The sequence below is a fragment of the Hypomesus nipponensis genome, chromosome 8 (genome assembly GCF_054491055.1).
Source record: "Hypomesus nipponensis isolate SF chromosome 8, ASM5449105v1, whole genome shotgun sequence".
Lineage (NCBI taxonomy): Eukaryota > Metazoa > Chordata > Actinopteri > Osmeriformes > Osmeridae > Hypomesus > Hypomesus nipponensis.
In genome coordinates, this window is record NC_140368.1 from 18,485,516 (window position 1) to 18,506,706 (window position 21,191).

At 40.7% G+C, this 21,191-nt stretch overlaps 2 protein-coding genes across 3 annotated transcripts in view; one reads left to right on the top strand and one right to left on the bottom strand.

Annotated features, from left to right (window-relative positions):
• Positions 1-11,254, bottom strand: part of LOC146276198 (uncharacterized) — a 37,198-nt gene extending 25,944 nt beyond the window's left edge. Inside the window, exon 1 of the mRNA XM_084703712.1 lies at positions 10,637-11,254. Within this exon, the coding sequence (XP_084559838.1) occupies positions 10,637-11,254 (618 nt within the window). The remainder of the gene's footprint in view (positions 1-10,636) is intronic.
• Positions 11,255-13,115: 1,861 nt separating this feature from the next.
• Positions 13,116-21,191, top strand: part of hhatlb (hedgehog acyltransferase like, b) — a 93,368-nt gene continuing 85,292 nt past the window's right edge. The window contains exons 1-6 of one of the 2 annotated variants that reach the window (XM_084702599.1): positions 13,116-13,306; positions 13,965-14,081; positions 15,276-15,343; positions 15,482-15,595; positions 18,301-18,495; positions 18,675-18,884. In XM_084702599.1, coding sequence (XP_084558725.1) covers positions 13,976-14,081; positions 15,276-15,343; positions 15,482-15,595; positions 18,301-18,495; positions 18,675-18,884 — 693 coding nt within the window. In that variant the 5' untranslated portion in view covers positions 13,116-13,306; positions 13,965-13,975. Of the gene's footprint in view, positions 13,307-13,964; positions 14,082-15,275; positions 15,344-15,481; positions 15,596-18,300; positions 18,496-18,674; positions 18,885-21,191 lie in introns of those variants that run through there. The other variant, XM_084702600.1, reaches the window with a different exon arrangement.

The following is a 21,191-nucleotide window of genomic DNA, read 5'->3' on the forward strand; positions in this document are numbered from 1 at the left end:
CATATGAACGTGTGATAGTATCAGAGTATCCATTTTAGACCGGTAGATGTGTAAAGTATTATTTTAGCATTAGCGATAAATTCAATTTGCTTTGTATCAGTCATTACGTAAGATATTAAGTTAATTTTTCACATGGGAACATGTTGTAGTGTCTTCCACCGATATACCAGGTTTGGTGTTGACATGTCAAAGATTTGCTGAGATTTAACCCAACTTCCTGTTTGGTTCCTTTGTTGAGGATTTTGATTGGCTGTACCGGACAAATGGTTTTGAAAATCAAAATTCCTATTGACAACTTTTGTGAGGCTCAGTCCTGAGATCCTCTCTGGCAACTTTGAAGAAAATTCGACCAAAAATGTAGGAGGAGTAGCAAAAAACATGTTTCCTCAATCTTTATTGTACAGAAGATCCAATACGGCGGCGTTATAGGTTCTAGAGGCTTCTTTTTTGTTCCTCATGAGAAATTAGGCATATGTAATGAATTTCAGAATTTAGTGACTTATGGACTGCAAATGGCATCACTTTGAAAATTGACATATTGGGGCGTGGCCTGTAGCGCCACCTATTGTCTCACATGGCCCATGTTTGGAATGGTAGTTACTAATGGTCTGCAGTTTTCACATGCCAAATTTCACAACTTTTTACGATTGTGCTCTATGGGCTGCCATTGACTCCCATGGGTAAAAAATTATTATAATACCACCAATAAATATAGCTGCAAGCAGAAATGGAGGGGCCAAGCAGTCCAGAGCAGGACATGGCCTCCATAGCACTTGCGCAACAATTAAGTCACAATAACCTGTTGCACTCATTGCAACACACCAAGTTTGGTTGAAATATCTGTTTGCGTTCCAAAGTACTGAGTGTTCAAACTGTTTTTTTTCTGGTGTAACACCACAGGCCTCCCCTGCCCCTCGTGGGAACGATGGAACCCAAGTTTGGTAACAGTCGCACAAATGGTTGCTGAGTTATGCTCTCACGTGTCTTTTGCGGCTTCGCTGCCGCCTTTGATCGGCTCTACCAAACAAACGGATTTTAAAATGGAAAGTCCATGTGACACCTTTGTGAAGCTTGGTCTGAAGATCATCTATGCCAAATTTAGTAAACATTGGACAAAATTTGGGGCGTGTAAAAGGTTTTTACACTTTTCCATGAAATCCAAAATGGCGGCCGCGTCAATTCGGTTGTTATGAAATATTATCGATGGTCAAGCTTGATATCTCACAAGACATCGACAGACAAAGAAATATCTTTATTAAGGTAAACACTTATAGTTATTAGCCAAAACACGTTTATGCTTCCGGCCACGCCCCCTTTTAGTCACATGACACAATATTTGGAGGACATCCTCAAAATAAGGTTCCGAGTAGGCATACCAAATTTGGTGTCACTGTCTCAAAGAACTGCTGAGATATTACTTCATTTCCTGTTTGGTGGCTTTCCTGATGACTTTGATTGGCTGTCACGGACAAACGGTTGTGGGGATCAAAATGCTCTACCATAACTTTTGTGCGGCTTAGTCTGAAGATCATCTCTGGTCATTTTTAAGAAGATTTGACAAAAATTGTAGGAGGAGTAGGCTTTCAAAGGTTTTTGATAAAACCGGAAATAGCGGACACTCTATAACCGGAAATTGACGCCATGGTGTGCATTGAACTCGGCTTGATCCAGGGAATCCAGCGGTATCTCATTTTTGAAAATGGGTCATACGGTTCAAAAGTTGCGTGTGTAAACATAAGTCCAAATTTGACCCGTTGGTGGCGCTAGAGTGCCCAAGTATGGGACATGAAACTTTGTGAATTGGACCAGGGGACTGTCCCCAATGAGTGTGCCATATTTCTAAACTTTCGACCATGTGCTTATGGGGGCTGCCATAGACACCCAGTCCTAAGAATAATAATAATAAATATAACTGCAAGCAGTAATGGCGGATTCCTCCAAACACTGCGAACCATTGAAAAATGTTTATTTTTGACAAATTGTAACTGTATAGAAAAATGTATGCTGCAGAATTACCAATGGCATACCAAATCTGAAATGCAATACCATCAAGATCCACAAGGGCCTTTATTTCAAGCCAGTAAGTGAAGGAAGGGGGCTTGGTGAGCTTATCCATTCCAGAAAGCCTTGTATCTTTATGCATTAAGGCGTGGCCTGTAGCGCCACCTATGGGTAATGGTGGGCCATTTGTGGTGTGGTAGTTACTCTTGGCCTATACTATTAATGTTTCAGGATTTTAAAAACTTTTTACCATTGCATATAAAATCGAAAATGCAATACCAACAGGATCCACATGGGCTTTGGGTAAAGTGTGGTAGTTACTCTTGGCCTGTACTGTCAATGTGTCAGGATTTGGAGACCTTTTTACTATTGCATACAAAGTAGGAAATGCAATGACACCAAGGTCCTCAAGGGCCTATGCTGATATTCAAGGAATGAGTGGGGGCTTGGTCAGCCCACACAGTCCTGATATGTTGCGTGTATGTCTTGCCAAGCCCGCGCGTGTCAAGGGAAGAATGAGTGTGTGAGAAATTGGAGCATGCGCGGGGAGGAGCAGGGGACACATTTCATTGTAAATTTCCCTAGAAATTAGCCAAGCATGCATGTTTCAAAGATTCACCAAAAATCGACCTTTCATCTTAGAGTCAACTTTTTCTCAGATTTGTGTACTAAACATTCTCAAGAGTCTTCATATTAACTTGTTTGACTGGCTTACATGTAAAGCATTGCGAACCATTGAAAAATGTATAGTCTTGACAAATTGTAACTGTATAGAAAAATCAATGCTGCAGAATTTCCAATGGGATACCAAATCTGAAATGCAATAACATCAAGATCCACAAGGGCCTTTATTTCAAGCCAAGAAGTGAAGTGCTTTGTGCTTTAGGGCGTGGCCTGTAGCGACACCTATTGGTAATGGTGGGCCATTTGTGGTGTGGTAGTTACTCTTGGCCTATACTATCAATGTTTCAGGATGTTTTTAACTTTTTACCATTGCATACAAAATCGGAAATGCAATACCAACAAGATCCACATGGGCTTTTGTTAAAGTGTTGTTGTTACTGTTGGCCTTTACTATCAATGTTTCAGGATTTGGAGAACTTTTTACCATGGCAAACAAAATCTGAAATGCAATACCATCAAGATCCACAAGGCCTTTGCAAAAGACCAAGGAATGAGTGGGGGCTTGGTCAGCCCACACTCTCCTGAAATGTTGCGTGTGCGTCTTGGCCGCGCGTGTGTCAAGGGAAGACCTATGGGTAATAGTGGGCCATTTGTGGTGTGGTAGTTACTCTTGGTCTATACTATCAATGTTTCAGGATTTTTATAACTTTTTACCATTGTATACAAAATCGGAAAAGCAATACCAACAAGATCCACATGGGCTTTTTGTTAAAGTGTTTCTTTGCCTATACTATCTATGTTTCAGGATTTTGAGACCTTTTTACCATTGCATACAAAATCGGAAATGCAATACCATCAAGATCCACATGGGCCTTTTTTTCAAGCCAATAAGTGAAGGGAGGGGGCTTGTTGAGCCTATCCATTCCAGAAAGCCTTGTATCTTTGTGCTTTTGGGCGTGGCCTGTAGCGCCACCTATGGGTAATGGTGGGCCATTTGTGGTGGGGTAGTTACTCTTGGTCTATACTATCAATGTTTCAGGATTTGTATAACTTTTTACCATTGCATACAAAATCGGAAATGCAATACCAACAAGATCCACATGAGCCTTTGCTAAAGACCAAGGAATGAGTGGGGGCTTGGTCAGCCCACACTCTCCTGAAATGTTGCGTGTGCGTCTTGGCCGCGCGTGTGTCAAGGGAAGGCTGAGTGTGTGTGAGATTTTGGAGCACGCGCGGGGAGGAGCAGGGGAGACATTCATTGGAAATTTGCCTAGAAATTAGCCAAGCAAGCATGTTTCAAATATTCACCAAAAATCGACCTTTCATCTTACAGTCAACTTTTTCACAGATTTGTGTTATGAACATTCTCAAGAGTCTTCATATGAACTTGTGATTGAATCAGAGTATCAGTTTTTGACTGGCTGATGTGCAAAGCATTATTTTAGCGTTAGCGATAAGTTCAATTTGATTTATATCAATCATTTTTAGAGATATGAATTTGCCTTTGCACATGGTAATATGTTGTAGTGTCTTCCTCCGATCTACCAAGTTTAGTGTTGATATCTCAAAGATTTGCTGAGACATGACTTCACATCCTGTTTGGCGGCTTTTCTGATGAATTTGATTGGCTGTACCGGACAGACGGTTATGAGGATCAAAATTCCTTTGATAACTTTTGTGAGGCTTGGTTTGAAGATCATCTCTGGTGATTTTGAAGAATATATGACAAAAATTGTAGGAGGAGTAGGCTTTCAAAGGTTTTTGATAAAACCGGAAATGGCGGGAAATCTATATAACCGGAAATTAACGCCATGGTGTGCGTTGAACTCGGCTTGATCCAGGGAATCCAATGGTACCTCATTTTTGAAAATTAGTCATACGGTTCAAAAGTTGCGTGTGTAAACACAAGTCCAACTTTGACCCATTGGTGGCGCTAGAGTGGTCTAATGGGAGACATGAAACTTGGTGTAGGTATAGAAGAAACTGTCCTTAATGAGTGTGCCAAATTTCACAAAAAGTTGTCGATGGGGTCTAGGGGCTGCCATTGACTCCCATGGTACAAGAATTACAAAATATAACTGCAAGCAGTAATGGCGGATTCCTCCAAACACTGCGAACCATTGAAAAATGTTTATTTTTGACAAATTGTAACTGTATAGAAAAATGTATGCTGCAGAATTACCAATGGCATACCAAATCTGAAATGCAATACCATCAAGATCCACAAGGGCCTTTATTTCAAGCCAGTAAGTGAAGGAAGGGGGCTTGGTGAGCTTATCCATTCCAGAAAGCCTTGTATCTTTATGCATTAAGGCGTGGCCTGTAGCGCCACCTATGGGTAATGGTGAGCCATTTGTGGTGTGGTAGTTACTCTTGGCCTATACTATTAATGTTTCAGGATTTTAAAAACTTTTTACCATTGCATATAAAATCGGAAATGCAATACCAACAGGATCCACATGGGCTTTGGGTAAAGTGTGGTAGTTACTCTTGGCCTGTACTGTCAATGTGTCAGGATTTGGAGACCTTTTTACCATTGCATACAAAATCGGAAATGCAATACCATCAAGAGCCACATGGGCCTTTGCTAAAGACCAAGGAATGAGTGGGGGCTTGGTCAGCCCACACTCTCCTGAAATGTTGCGTGTGCGTCTTGGCCGCGCGTGTGTCAAGGGAAGGCTGAGTGTGTGTGAGATTTTGGAGCACGCGCGGGGAGGAGCAAGGGAGACATTCATTGGAAATTTGCCTAGAAATTAGCCAAGCAAGCATGTTTCAAATATTCACCAAAAATCGACCTTTCATCTTACAGTCAACTTTTTCACAGATTTGTGTTATGAACATTCTCAAGAGTTTTCATATGAACTTGTGATTGAATCAGAGTATCAGTTTTTGAATGGCTGATGTGTAAAGCATCATTTTAGCGTTAGCGATAAGTTCAATTTGCTTTATATCAATCATTTTTTGAGATATGAATTTGCCTTTGCACATGGTAACATGTTGTAGTGTCTTCCTCCGATCTACCAAGTTTAGTGTTGATATCTCAAAGATTTGCTGACATGACTTCACATCCTGTTTGGCGGCTTTTCTGATGAATTTGATTGGCTGTACCGGACAGACGGTTATGAGGATCAAAATTCCTTTGATAACTTTTGTGAGGCTTGGTCTGAAGATCATCTCTGGTGATTTTGAAGAAGATATGACAAAAATTGTAGGAGGAGTAGGCTTTCAAAGGTTTTTGATAAAACCGGAAATGGCAGGAAATCTATATAACCGGAAATTAACGCCATGGTGTGCGTTGAACTCGGCTTGATCCAGGGAATCCAATGGTACCTCATTTTTGAAAATGAGTCATACGGTTCAAAAGTTGCGTGTGTAAACACAAGTCCAACTTTGACCCATTGGTGGCGCTAGAGTGGTCTAATGGGAGACATGAAACTTGGTGTAGGTATAGAAGAAACTGTCCTTAATGAGTGTGCCAAATTTCACAAAAAGTTGTCGATGGGGTCTAGGGGCTGCCATTGACTCCCATGGTACAAGAATTACAAATAATAAAACCACCAATAACAATAGGTTTCCTCCTTACGGAGGAATCCTAAATATAACTGCAAGCAGTAATGGCGGATTCCTCCAAACACTGCGAACCATTGAAAAATGTTTATTTTTGACAAATTGTAACTGTATAGAAAAATGTATGCTGCAGAATTACCAATGGCATACCAAATCTGAAATGCAATACCATCAAGATCCACAAGGGCCTTTATTTCAAGCCAGTAAGTGAAGGAAGGGGGCTTGGTGAGCTTATCCATTCCAGAAAGCCTTGTATCTTTATGCATTAAGGCGTGGCCTGTAGCGCCACCTATGGGTAATGGTGGGCCATTTGTGGTGTGGTAGTTACTCTTGGCCTATACTATTAATGTTTCAGGATTTTAAAAACTTTTTACCATTGCATATAAAATCGGAAATGCAATACCAACAGGATCCACATGGGCTTTGGGTAAAGTGTGGTAGTTACTCTTGGCCTGTACTGTCAATGTGTCAGGATTTGGAGACCTTTTTACTATTGCATACAAAGTAGGAAATGCAATGACACCAAGGTCCTCAAGGGCCTATGCTGATATTCAAGGAATGAGTGGGGGCTTGGTCAGCCCACACAGTCCTGATATGTTGCGTGTGTGTCTTGCCAAGCCCGCGCGTGTCAAGGGAAGAATGAGTGTCTGAGAATTTGGAGCATGCGCGGGGAGGAGCAGGGGACACATTTCATTGTAAATTTCCCTAGAAATTAGCCAAGCATGCATGTTTCAAAGATTCACCAAAAATCGACCTTTCATCTTAGAGTCAACTTTTTCTCAGATTTGTGTACTAAACATTCTCAAGAGTCTTCATATGAACTTGTTTGACTGGCTTACGTGTAAAGCATTGCGAACCATTGAAAAATGTATATTCTTGACAAATTGTAACTGTATAGAAAAATCAATGCTGCAGAATTTCCAATGGGATACCAAATCTGAAATGCAATAACATCAAGATCCACAAGGGCCTTTATTTCAAGCCAAGAAGTGAAGCGCTTTAATCTTCACAAGAAGTGAAGTGCTTTGTGCTTTAGGGCGTGGCCTGTAGCGACACCTATTGGTAATGGTGGGCCATTTGTGGTGTGGTAGTTACTCTTGGCCTATACTATCAATGTTTCAGGATGTTTTTAACTTTTTACCATTGCATACAAAATCGGAAATGCAATACCAACAAGATCCACATGGGCTTTTGTTAAAGTGTTGTTGTTACTCTTGGCCTTTACTATCAATGTTTCAGGATTTGGAGAACTTTTTACCATGGCAAACAAAATCTGAAATGCAATACCATCAAGATCCACATGGCCTTTGCAAAAGACCAAGGAACACTCTCCTGAAATGTTGCGTGTGCGTCTTGCCAAGCCCGCGCGTGTGTCAAGGGAAGACCTATGGGTAATAGTGGGCCATTTGTGGTGTGGTAGTTACTCTTGGTCTATACTATCAATGTTTCAGGATTTTTATAACTTTTTACCATTGTATACAAAATCGGAAAAGCAATACCAACAAGATCCACATGGGCTTTTTGTTAAAGTGTTTCTTTGCCTATACTATCTATGTTTCAGGATTTTGAGACCTTTTTACCATTGCATACAAAATCGGAAATGCAATACCATCAAGAGCCACATGGGCCTTTTTTTCAAGCCAATAAGTGAAGGGAGGGGGCTTGGTGAGCCTATCCATTCCAGAAAGCCTTGTATATTTGTGCTTTTTGGCGTGGCCTGTAGCGCCACCTATGGGTAATGGTGGGCCATTTGTGGTGTGGTAGTTACTCTTGGTCTATACTATCAATGTTTCAGGATTTTTATAACTTTTTACCATTGCATACAAAATCGGAAATGCAATACCAACAAGATCCACATGGGCTTTTGTTTAAGTGTTTCTCGGCCTACACTATCAATGTTTCAGGATTTGAGACCTTTTTACCATTGCATACAAAATCGGAAATGCAATACCATCAAGAGCCACATGGGCCTTTGCTAAAGACCAAGGAATGAGTGGGGGCTTGGTCAGCCCACACTCTCCTGAAATGTTGCGTGTGCGTCTTGGCCGCGCGTGTGTCAAGGGAAGGCTGAGTGTGTGTGAGATTTTGGAGCACGCGCGGGGAGGAGCAAGGGAGACATTCATTGGAAATTTGCCTAGAAATTAGCCAAGCAAGCATGTTTCAAATATTCACCATAAATCGACCTTTCATCTTACAGTCAACTTTTTCACAGATTTGTGTTATGAACATTCTCAAGAGTTTTCATATGAACTTGTGATTGAATCAGAGTATCAGTTTTTGAATGGCTGATGTGTAAAGCATAATTTTAGCGTTAGCGATAAGTTCAATTTGCTTTATATCAATCATTTTTTGAGATATGAATTTGCCTTTGCACATGGTAACATGTTGTAGTGTCTTCCTCCGATCTACCAAGTTTAGTGTTGATATCTCAAAGATTTGCTGAGACATGACTTCACATCCTGTTTGGCGGCTTTTCTGATGAATTTGATTGGCTGTACCGGACAGACGGTTATGAGGATCAAAATTCCTTTGATAACTTTTGTGAGGCTTGGTCTGAAGATCATCTCTGGTAATTTTGAAGAAGATATGACAAAAATTGTAGGAGGAGTAGGCTTTCAAAGGTTTTTGATAAAACCGGAAATGGCGGGAAATTTATATAACCGGAAATTAACGCCATGGTGTGCGTTGAACTCGGCTTGATCCAGGGAATCCAATGGTACCTCATTTTTGAAAATGAGTCATACGGTTCAAAAGTTGCGTGTGTAAACACAAGTCCAACTTTGACCCATTGGTGGCGCTAGAGTGGTCTAATGGGAGACATGAAACTTGGTGTAGGTATAGAAGAAACTGTCCTTAATGAGTGTGCCAAATTTCACAAAAAGTTGTCGATGGGGTCTAGGGGCTGCCATTGACTCCCATGGTACAAGAATTACAAATAATAAAACCACCAATAACAATAGGTTTCCTCCTTACGGAGGAATCCTAATAATAAAACCACCAATAACAATAGGTTTCCTCCTTACGGAGGAATCCTAAAAAGGTAGAATCACTTATGTGGCTTCGCCGCTTCGCGGCTTGGCCACCAATAAGAAAAGGTAGAATCACTTATGTGGCTTCGCCGCTTCGCGGCTTGGCCACCAATAATAAGAAAAGGTAGAATCACTTATGTGGCTTCGCCGCTTCGCGGCTTGGCCACCAAAAATTAAATACAAAAGGAAGCTAACCTCTATGACCAAGGGCGTACAGGAAAAAACAAGAAAACGCGGACCCTAAGGCCATTAGTAAAACAGAAATTAAAAGGTGGTCAGTACAACTGACGGAAAGAAAACTCTTTAGGTAAAAAACAGTTAAAAAACAAGCTCAGGTAAAAACTCGACTCGCTACTCGACTCAACTTCAGACAGGCAGAGTGTATATCCTGCTTACAGAGAGAGAATCAGACTCAGAGAACTGAGATAGCTGAGAGGGAGAGTGATTCACACACAATTTTTCATTATTATATCTTTCAATACGGATGGCCCTGTCTAGACTTTGGGCCATATATGACGTAGGCATCTATCTGTTACACACTTCTCCTGCACTCCTCAAAAGGTCAAATGTGGTTTTACCAGTGCAAGCATTCACTAACCACATCCTATGCATTTGTCATACTGAAACATTTTGTCTTAAACTTCTACACATTAGCAGTTCTACATATCTATTTTAAGAAGCACATCTATTACGCATTTACAATTTCAAAAAGGTAAACAAGTTCCAAAAACATTTTGCAAGCTGTTTCTTAAGTCATTTGCCAATGCACATTCTGAAAATATATGCAAGCACTTTCTTAAAACATTTGCCAATACACATTCTGAAAACATATGAGTATGCTAGAGATAAAAACTTCTCTTGAAAATACAAAACTTTATATAAGTTTGCATGAAAAAATACAAAAACTTTTATATTTGTATGCAAGCATCTAAAAACGTCTTTAATGCACAACTTGAATATACGTATGCACTAAGTCAAACACATTTTCCAAATGCAAATTTTTCATTAATAAGCATTTTTTAATATTTTTCTTAAGTATTTCTCCAAGGTCCTCCAAAACGAAGGCTCCTCTAGGAGCGTTCGACAGGATCAGCTGTCGACAAACCAATATTTACGGTTCTTAATTAGCTCACTAATATTAACGGGCTAAAGGGACAATTGATTAACTTAGCTTCAACCCTTACAACGAACGGGCCCCTGTAGTCATTATGTCCAGTTGGCCTGGGCTTTTTGGGCACAGGGACGATGGTGGAGGACTTGAGACATGCTGGCACATGGCATGTCTCCAGGGAGGTGTTAAAGATGTAGGTGAATACCGGAGACAGCTGGTCAGCACAGTTCTTGAGGGTGGCAGGGGAGACAGCGTCCAGCCCAGCTGCTTTGCGTGGGTTCTGCCTCTTGAAAAGTCTGTTAACTTCATTCTCCTGAATGGAGAGTGTCGTCACTGAGTTGGTGGGAAGAGGGGGGAGGGAGGGAAGGGATAGTTCAGGGCAGTCCAATTGTCTTTTAAAACGACAGTAGAACTTGTTCAAGTCGTTGGCCTGACGAGAGTCTGGGGGGGCTCTGGGCTTGAAGTTGGTAATCTGCCTGAGCCCTCTCCAAACAGAAGCAGAGTCGTTAGAAGAGCACTTGTGCTTCAGTCTCTCTGAGTACAGTCGTTTAGCCTCCCTCACCGCCTTGCTTAACCTGTTCTCCGACTTCTTGAATCTGTCCTTGTCCCCACTCCTAAACGCGGCCTCTTTGTCCAGCCTTAGCCTTCCGAGTTTAGCTGTAAACCAGGGTTTGTCATTGTTGTAGCTCACCCTGGTGGTGCGTGTTGGTATACAGCAGTCCTCACAGAAGCTGATATATGATGTCACAGCCTCCATGAGCTCATCCAGACTATTGGAGGCAGTCATGAACATATCCCAGTCAGTAGAGTCCAAGCACGCCCGCAGTTCCTCCATAGCCTCACTGGTCCACTGTTTCGATGTCCTCACAGCAGGCTTGCAGCGCTTAAGCTTCTGCCTGTATGCAGGAATCAGGTGAACCATGGAGTGGTCTGAGTGACCCAGTGATGTTCGGGGAACCGCATGGTATGCTTTACTGATTTTAGAGTAGCAGTGATCCAAAGTGTTCCCTCTCTCTGGTAGGGCATTTGATGAGTTATCTGTATTTGGGGAGTTCTTGAGTGAGATTGCCTTTGTTAATAACTTCTGTTAAACTTGAGGGTGTCAAACAAACCACAAAATCACTCAGGAAATGCATGTCACGCTAACCCTATAGCTGCCATGCTGTTACGATGCGCCACCACTCGTTTCTTCATTTGAAGTTTTACATCGGAACCATTTGTTCACCATTTGTTCTTAATTTCTGCCATGGTCCGGTTCCCTGAACCCACATTTATGGCCCTATAATAATAATAATTGGGGTGTGCTTGCCGATTCTCACGTTGATTGTGATCTAAAAGGAAAGGTTCGCAGGCCCTGGCGTACAACCGGTTTTATACATGTGAATATTTCTGTGCAGAGGTACTTTTGGAGGTACGCCATCTTCTGGTATTAAAGCTGCGCAATCCTTTATACATTTATATTTAGTCATTTAGCAGACGCTCTTATCCAGAGCGACTTACAGTAAGTAAGTCGCACTTTACCCAAGGCAAATAGGGTAAAGTGCCTTGCCTAAGGACACAACGTCATTTGGTGTGGCCGGGAATCGAACTGGCGACCTTCAGATTACTAGCCCGATTCCCTAACAGCTCAGCCACCTGACTCCCTTTATACATGAGGCCCCTGAATTTGTCCTCAGTCTCCTTCCAGTTTTTATTCTGGGCCTCAGGAATGCCATCCACAACAATATTATTCCTTCTTGTTTGACCCTCCAAGTAGTTTGCTTTCAAAGTAATCTCTGCCAATTTCCCTTGCATTGTTTTGGTTTCAAGACAAGCCATTGTTCTCTCCGACTAAATTTTCGAATTTTTCTTTGTCAGATCATCAATGTCCTTCTGGGAAAATTGCAGGCTGCTTCTCAGCTCCTTTGTCTCACTGGTCAACTTGTCAATCTGAGTGTTCACATTGTTCACAAGTAATTCCACAACAGTCTTGAAGTTGTTTTCTTGCTGCTGTAGAAGTTGCATGAACAGATCCCTTTGTTGACCCATTAAATGTCGTATCTGTGAAAGCGACACCAACTCCTCTCCCTTATTTTGGTTGCTGCTTTGGTCCTTCTTGGGTGGCATGGTGTGCAGAAATTCTCTCAGGAAAATCCACAGGCTTCAGCAAACAAAGTAGGCCGAGATAGTATCCACCAAAAATCTCAAAGTATGTAAGATTAGTATATAAGTAGAATTAAATAGAGTCTCAGAGTGGATATTAAGAGAAATTTAAGTTCTTAAGTTATGATAAAACAATGATTCAGGTAGCAAAGTGCCGAGAGGTGCTCAGCAGGAGGAGTGACAGGAAGAGTTGACACTCAGAAAAGATTGAGATAACAATGGTTGTGCTCGCTGAAGGCGTGAGCACACCCAATAATAAGTATACGTAGAAACACTTAAGGTTGCTTCGCAGGTTGGCCACCAATAATTGCTGGTCAAGTTCACTGTTCACAACAGGCCAAAACAACCCTCAAGCCACAGGGAAATGTCCCAGTTCTCCCAATGGCCCGTCTGTGCCTGCAGGCCAGTAAGGACTACAAGTGCCCTGTCCTATAGGATTATGTATGTAACTGTTGTCCGAAATAACTGTAGGCTCAGGCCTATACTGTAGTTAGAGGCTATACAGGCTTATGGATAACAAACATGTAGCCTGTCTTGTCTCCATCTAGTTGTTTGATTGACACACCCTTGTTATATAACTCCGCCCCTCTCTGACAACTTCAAAAAATAAATACTTCCCATGATCACCTCTAACAGCTCCCACTACAGGAGTCAAGGGGTCCAGCTGTACCTCTCACACTATCAGATTTGTAGATATAGAGCAAACGCTTCAGCCTAGTTACTTACCAATGTTTATTTTCTAATGCAAAAACAGGAACAACTGTTTTTGGCTGTGTTTTTTATTTAATTTTTAAACTTTTTTCCAGTTTACAACTCCATTGCTGCACTCAAGGTCAGTACCATAACAGGTGTTACAAACTATTTGGCGACAATTTGAAGTGTATGACAACATGACATTTAGACAGCTCATAGCTTGCAAAATTATTTTGAGAATATATTGTCTTTATTACAAAGCAGTACATTGTTGATTTAAATTCACATAAAGCAGAGGGCACTAAAGTGTAAATAAAAGTTCTGTAAATATGAAATGCAATATAAATAAATTTAAAAAAAACCCACCATCTCTTATTCAACTTAAGCAATTTGGAGAATAACCAATCATCTGAATATGTGTTTTACAATTCAAATTATATGTGAGCTGACAATTGTGGCACAAACCTAAATCCTAGCTGCATGTCGTACTAGTCTATTTTTAGCGACTGCTTAAATTGTATTGCATTCGACATTGAAACAGTAACATTAGACAAGCCACTTACACTGTGAGTGGTTGCAAATAAACTGATGTCTTTGCAGATAGTCAGAGAAAGTGTTACGTTTCACTATGAACAAATTAATCAATTTTAAACGTTTTAGTGGTGTGCTGCAGTCTGAGCAAATGTCAAAGTATTTCAACACAATCAGAAAAAAAACTATTGATTATTTCAATAATCCATCAAAATGAATTTGAAAGTTCACACTTAAACCTTTCTGTTGTCCCTCCTGAGCTGTAGGTGTGAACATCATGGGAATCAAGGCAGCCCTCCCTAAGTATGAACTCTACTTCTACAACACGGTGCTGTATCTTGCCATGTTCTGGGCTGCCAGCTGGATCTTTGAGGTGTCCAGCTGTGAGTCTACCTCCACCCCCACTCTCACCCACCCCAAGACACACACACACACAGTGGTAGTTTTAATTTAGTGTCATAGAGACTGTCTATAAATCCTGAAATTGATTTATTTCTTTGTTTGTTTCTGAGCATGAACACATTTACAATATGTGACTTTCTTACCCTACCAATGTCACACATAGTAAATGTACCAATCACATTCAGATCTGACTAAAATGCTCTGGCCTTGACACTAATCTGTAATTTTTCTAATTCTTCTCTTTGTGTACCCTAAGGTGTGCGAGTAGCTATTCACAGTGTGTTTTGCACATGCTTTTCCTCCCTGCCCTCATAATCGTACAGAAAGCATAAATCAGATGCAAAATATGCGCTTGGAGATGGAGAGAAGCATGGACAAGCCTTCCGTCTCCCATAGATCTGTCCAGCCAATTGCTCCAATACACCCGAGGAACAATCATGAGATTTATTTCATAATTATAAATAATGAATCGTTGTACTTTGAATTGTCAACATGAAGAGAATTCTAGCAGCAGTCATTGTTGAATATTGTATGCAGAATTCCCAAGTGGAGTGGTAAAACCTTCTTTCCGAAATAGGTTATACTTAATATGGCCTTTAAATTGTAATTATACATCATAGTTTGTTAGGATGTTAGCTTCTTCACTTTGTAGAGATATTTGTTATATTATTATTATTGTTTACCAAAAAGGCTGTGATTAATCTTCATGGTAATTCACAGTAAGTCAATGGCATTAACACGAAGATATTTACATCTGACAATTTATCTTGTCAAATCATGTCCAGTAAAGGAGGCCCACTGGAGAGGGGAATACAGTATTGTCTTTGGGTAAGGGTGGCGTGCAAGGCACTCCACTGGGCACAGACCCAGAATGTGAACTTCCCAGACCATGCGTGGCAGAACAGGTGTCTGTATTTATACCACAGGAAGCGAGGAAGAAAATAGGTGTGAGACCTTATTTATCACCTTGGGTTCTGTCACCAGTAACAAAAGGCCAGCTAAGCTTGCGCTCAAGGACAACAGAAAGAAAAGTGGGGTTTGGTTGGAAATAATGGGAAATCATGCAGTATGTCTGTAGTATTTTTATGTTTAATTGTCTTAACTTTTTATCTGTAACATATTGGACAGTTGTTGAACTTGTAACTGATTTAGGTGAATCTTCACTCTCAATTCAGCAAATGCAAATAGAAAGACCTTCAAAACCAGTGTGAAGCCAGGATGGTACTACTTTGGGAAAAAAATGGTGAGAATGTTTACCGTGTCCGTTGTTGATTAAAATAGGTTTGTCACTCCCACTGAATTTGAACCATTGCATACTATACTACCTCAGACTGATGATGTGTTCTGCAAATACATTTATTTTATTATGTTTGCTCTGCAGGAAACAGCTGATTTTGAGTGGGTGATGTGGTTTTCTACATTTCGAGAGCACATCCTATTTGCCCTGTCTGGTCATGTGATCTTTGCCAAGATCTGCTCCATGCTGGCTCCACAGGTAAGTCTACTGTGGGATCAGGCCTCTTTCAGTCAAAAGGCTATTTAAACACCTTGGCAGAATGTATTTCCAAAACACATACATTTTTCATGATGAGGTACTGTACCAAATCTGAAATAGATCATTTATATTTATATTATTACATACCTCTTAGCTGTCTTTACATGAGCAAATCAATGTTACATCAAAAGCAAAAGATGCCATAATTATTTAAATTATTGTAAATCAGAAGATGAGGTGTGAGTCGAGAGAGCGAGATGTGCAAAAAGAGAAAATAATGCTTTATTTAGAAAGCGTTTAAGGCGTTAGGTTTGGCTCGCCTCCTTGTCTCAACTATTTTAATAACGGTAAACCAGTCAATAATCAATACCATCCATATTTAAAGAATACTTAATACACTTCAAAATTCTCCCGCAATAATGTTTTTTCTATTCTCAAACCTGGCTCATACTATCTTTTTCATATAATTATTTTTGCAGATTTTTGCAAGAAGTTTGAAACCAATCCGAAATGGGTAAACTAGCACCCCATTTATTTGCTTACGTCAAAAAAAGTTGCCTAGAAATGTGTTTGCCGATATGAACAGGGTAAGAGCACAAAAGGGAACATTAGCCGATCGGTGATTTACCTGAGCTGAATGAGCACAAGGAGAAAGGGCTTGATACAGTTCGCCTGCCTTGCTGTAGCCAGTTTTACAAATGGTTGCACACATATATGACGGAGGTTCAGGCAGGAGGACTAGGTAGTTTCGTTACAGATACTTTGAGACACGGTGTCTCCTGAGACACGGTGTCTCCTGAGACAAGGTGTCTCCTGAGACACCGTGTCTCCTGAGACACGGTGTCTCCTGAGACACGGTGTCTCAGGAGACACGGTGTCTCACCGTGTCTCAGGAGACACGGTGTCTCCTGAGACACGGTGTCTCAGGAGACACCGTGTCTCCTGAAACACCGTGTCTCGACATCCGGGCAGAGAGCAGCACCAGCATTCCCCTGAGAAAGAAGAAAAAGAAGACCAGAGAAAAGGGAGGAGGCCGGGGAGGTGGAGGCCGCAGGAGACCGAGAGTGTTTGTGTCGCACTAGCAATGCAGGAACTGGGATTCCCTGCTATATACCCCGCCCTATTGAAAGGGTGTGCCTGAAGCTTGATGACGATTGTTAGTCGCGCTAGGTCTCGCGTCCCCCTGCATGAACCTGCTTCGCTTGTTTTATAGAGTTTATTTACGTTATTTTAAAGCAGATTTAACAATTTTGCAATGAATGTTATTATTGTCATGGTATGACAATCGTAATTATAGCCTAATATAATTAGTGATATCGTGGCATGTTAAGGCATCATTATAGATTGTTGACATGTTCTTCTGAAGCAAAGACGAAGATTAATAAATCATGTCTGATAACCACAATGGTATGGTTATGCAACGTTATGTCAGCTAACACCACAATGATGGCATTAACAATAACAGTAAGCTATTAATAGTAAAGCATCATCATCATAATAGTAACTATATATATGTGTATATATATATATATATAGGCCTATTTAACTTTGTTTTCTTATAATTAACTTAACTTATAGTTTCTTTCATCCGACACAATACTTAACATGGCATGAAAACTTCACCTTAGGAGGTTATTTAACATTAAATTGAGTTCCCCTAGCCTGCCTTTGGTCCCCCAGTGGCTAGAAATGTTGATAGGTGTAAACCAAGCCCTGGGTATTCTTCTCTGCCTTTGAGAAAATGAAAGCTCAAATGCTCCGATCTGAAAATCTTCCTCTTATGTCGTCATAAAGAATTTGGCCCACCAATGAGAAAATTAGCTACGACGGTGCAAGCGCAATATCGTTTTTTCCTCGAGAGACATCATGGCTTGGAAACAACTGAAGCATGGCAGTTAGCCCCGCCTCTCTCCTCCTCATAGCATTTAAAGCTACAGACACAGAAATGGCATGTCCTAAGGAAAGCTCAATGTGGGACTGCTCGTAGTGGCTGTAATTCTGCACCAAGGCTGAATTTCGGGAAAAAGACTTCATATACATATGTTTAGTATAGTAAGATGTGAATGATGAAACCAGGATACAAATCTTTGGATCATTTTTCACATGAGCTGAATATATACGCCCCGAAAAGAAAACAGAAAGGATTTGTTTTTGTCATTCACTTTCACTTTCTCACTGCAAGGTTTAGCAGTAAGACGTGAATGATATTCGTAATTTCAACTTTACTTACAGTTCAGTGCGGTGTATTTGTGTGGCGGTATAATTAAATGTTAGTGTGCTTATTTTTAATGAGGTAATTTTTATTCATTTTATTGTTATCCCCCCCCCCCCCCCCCGTTTTTATAAATGTTTCGGGACATATATTTAGTATAGTTTTATCTAAAATGTGTAATTTTTTATTTTAAGAAATTTCACTGCGGAGGATGATCCTCCACTGATAAGAAGATATACACAAGTGACAAATTGAATAAATTAGTGGAGAAACTCATCAAATCTAAATGCTGCCATACAGATTTACTACATAATACAGTTAAGCAATTTATCTATCATACTCTAGGGAGAAAAAAAATTGAGCAGGCGTTGTTAACCTCAGTTTTGTGTCAAGATAAAGGAATATATATATAGCTTTGAGAGTTTAAAGGGTTTTTCCTGGCCCAGCATTTTACTGGCCCAAGCAATACCAACACTGCTTGTCTCTCCCACAGCACAGGTCCTTGGTTTACATGGTATATGGCGTGTTGGCTGTGTGGACCACTATGGGCTGGACCTATGTCACTCTCATCCTGTCCCACTGCATCCTGCTCTACAGCATTTCCTTAGTGAAAATCAGGTGGCTCTGCTTTGTGACGGGCCTCACCACCCTGGCAACTTTCAAGTGTGAGCCCTTTGTGTCGTGGCAGGTGTGTTATGCCTTGGAGAACATCTCAGAGCAGTTCTGCACAGCACAGCATGCACATACAAAATATGACCTTACATATTTGCATGAATGCATACATGTATGTTTATAATTTCAAATGTTAACCTTTGTTTAATGTAATTTACTCATATTGACTATTAATAAGTCCCCTTTCTTCTGCAGGCTGGCTTTGTGACTGGCTCGTTTGAGCTGAGGCCTGTATTGTTCTATGGTGGCTGTGGATTTACTATACTGCGCTGTATGAGCTTTGCCCTGGAGAACTGTGAGCGGAGAGAAGGGAACTATAGCATCTTGGAGTTGCTCAAGTTTAACTTCTATCTGCCGTTTTTCTACTTTGGACCCATCCTAACCTTTGACAAGTATTACATTCAGGTAAATAGGATTTACAGTACCTCTGTGAGATGCAGTGTTCCTAAACAAAATTCACTCCGATATAATACAGACATGCACACACATACACACTCTGCTTGCTCTTCTAGTTGACTAGTTTAAGGGAACCCATTATCGACCAGCTAGCTCTCAACACTCGTCAAGATTTTTTTTTCTAATATAATACAAATAAAAAATGTTACGTCACAGCATTTTACTTATATGTAGATACACACCTGGGTCAAAACATTGCGATTTGCTAATTCAGTTAATATTTAACAAGTACAGTTTGTTCTTGATCTCTATCCAGGTTGACATGAGTGTTGTGAATGATAGTCAGATTGGACTAGACTAGGCAGAGGGCGCAGTCTGGAACCTGACTCCCACACCTAATAGGTGTGTTCAACTTCATGCAGTGCCGGCGCCAATAGGCGGCTGACTTGAACCAATGCATGCCGGTTAGAATTTTTGTCCAACTTGAGACGGCACCAACGCAAGTCACTGTGACATATGTCATCAACATACCGCAGAACGATTCAAGAGCAGCTGGCTGGGTTAGCCATGCATCTTCTCCAGAGCAACTGCAGGAGCTCTAATGACGACACAGCTATTTCATGATTGGCCAGACTCATACACGACAACGTTGTTGTGTGATTTGTGTTTATTCTGACACCTTCAGTCTTGCTATTGCTCAAATCCAGACCAAACAGTACAATTTAATTAAAAACTACTTTATTGACAAACTGAAATACTATCGTTGAAGAAAATGTTTTAGTCTGCCTCTTCACTAACGGAAAGTTTAGTTGAGTTCTGGTTGTATTATCAATCTGCAGATTGGAGAGAGAGTTACACAATACATAAATGATCTATTTCAGTGCACTGGTCGTGCAAGTTCTAATGCAAAAACAATTACATTTGCGACCATGCAGTTCGTCAGCAAAACAGAAAGCAAACAGCGCTTGATCAGCCATGGTGAATTAAAAGTCGTTTTTTTTACAGAGGCGGTGCACATGAATGAACATGACTGTAAATGTGCCAGAATTTGCCGCTATGGCTATTTTTGATCTGTAACCCTTGATAGAATGTTAAAGTCACCCTAAAAATCACTACATCTTATACAATATAAAAACACATTAAGTAGACTAATTACAAAAGGTACAACGTGATTGATTGATTTCAAGCACACTTAATCACTTAAATACATTATATACAAGTAGGACATTTTATCTAAACTCACATGACTGACGTAAACGCAGCAAACCACGGTAAACATAAAACGTCCGACTTGGCGTCTTTTTCAACTCCCCCTTGACTGCAAGCGGCAACTCTCGCAGATCGTTGCAGCCAGCCGCAGCCGATGTCGAACACAGCTAATGAGACAAAAGTTATCTCAAGGTCGTCTTAGCCTCTTCTTTCATGAATTTGACATACAGTGCCTTGCGAAAATATTGGCCCCCCTTGACTTTTTGACCTTTTGCCACATTTCAGGCTTCAAACAAAGAAATAAAACAACAAGTGGGACAAAATCATGAAGTGGAACGAAATTTATTGGATATTTCAAACTTTTTTAACAAATCAAAAACTGAAAAATTGGGCGTGCAAAAGTATTTGGCCCCTTTGCTTTCAGTGCAGCAAACACTCTCCAGAAGTTCAGTGAGGATCTCTGAATGATCCAATGTTGACCTAAATGACTAATGATGATAAATAGAATCCACCTCTGTGTAATCAAGTCTCCGTATAAATGCACCTGCTGTGTGATAGTCTCAGAGGTCCGTTTAAAGCGCAGAGTGCATCATGAAGAACAAGGAACACACCAGGCAGGTCCGTGATACTGTTGTGGAGAAGTTTAAAGCCAGATTTGTATACAAAAAGATTTCCCAAGCTTCAAACATCCCAAGGAGCACTGTGCAAGTGATAATATTGAAATGGGAGTCGTATCAGACCACTGCAAATCTACGAAGACTCGGCCGTCCCTCTAAACTTTCAGCTCATACAGAAGAAGACTGATCAGAGATGCAGCCAAGAGGCCCATGATCACTCTGGATGAACTGCAGAGATCTACAGCTGAGGTGGGAGACTCTATCCATAGGACAACAATCAGTCGTATACTGCACAAATCTGGCCTTTATGGAAGAGTGGCAAGAAGAAAAACATATCTTAAAGATATCCATAAAGTGTCATTTAAAGTTTGCCAAAAGCCACGTGGGAGACACACCAAACATGTGGAAGAAGGTGCTCTGGTCAGATGAATCCAAAATCGAACTTTTTGGCAACAATACAAAAAATGTCAGTCTCTCGATGTGCACAACA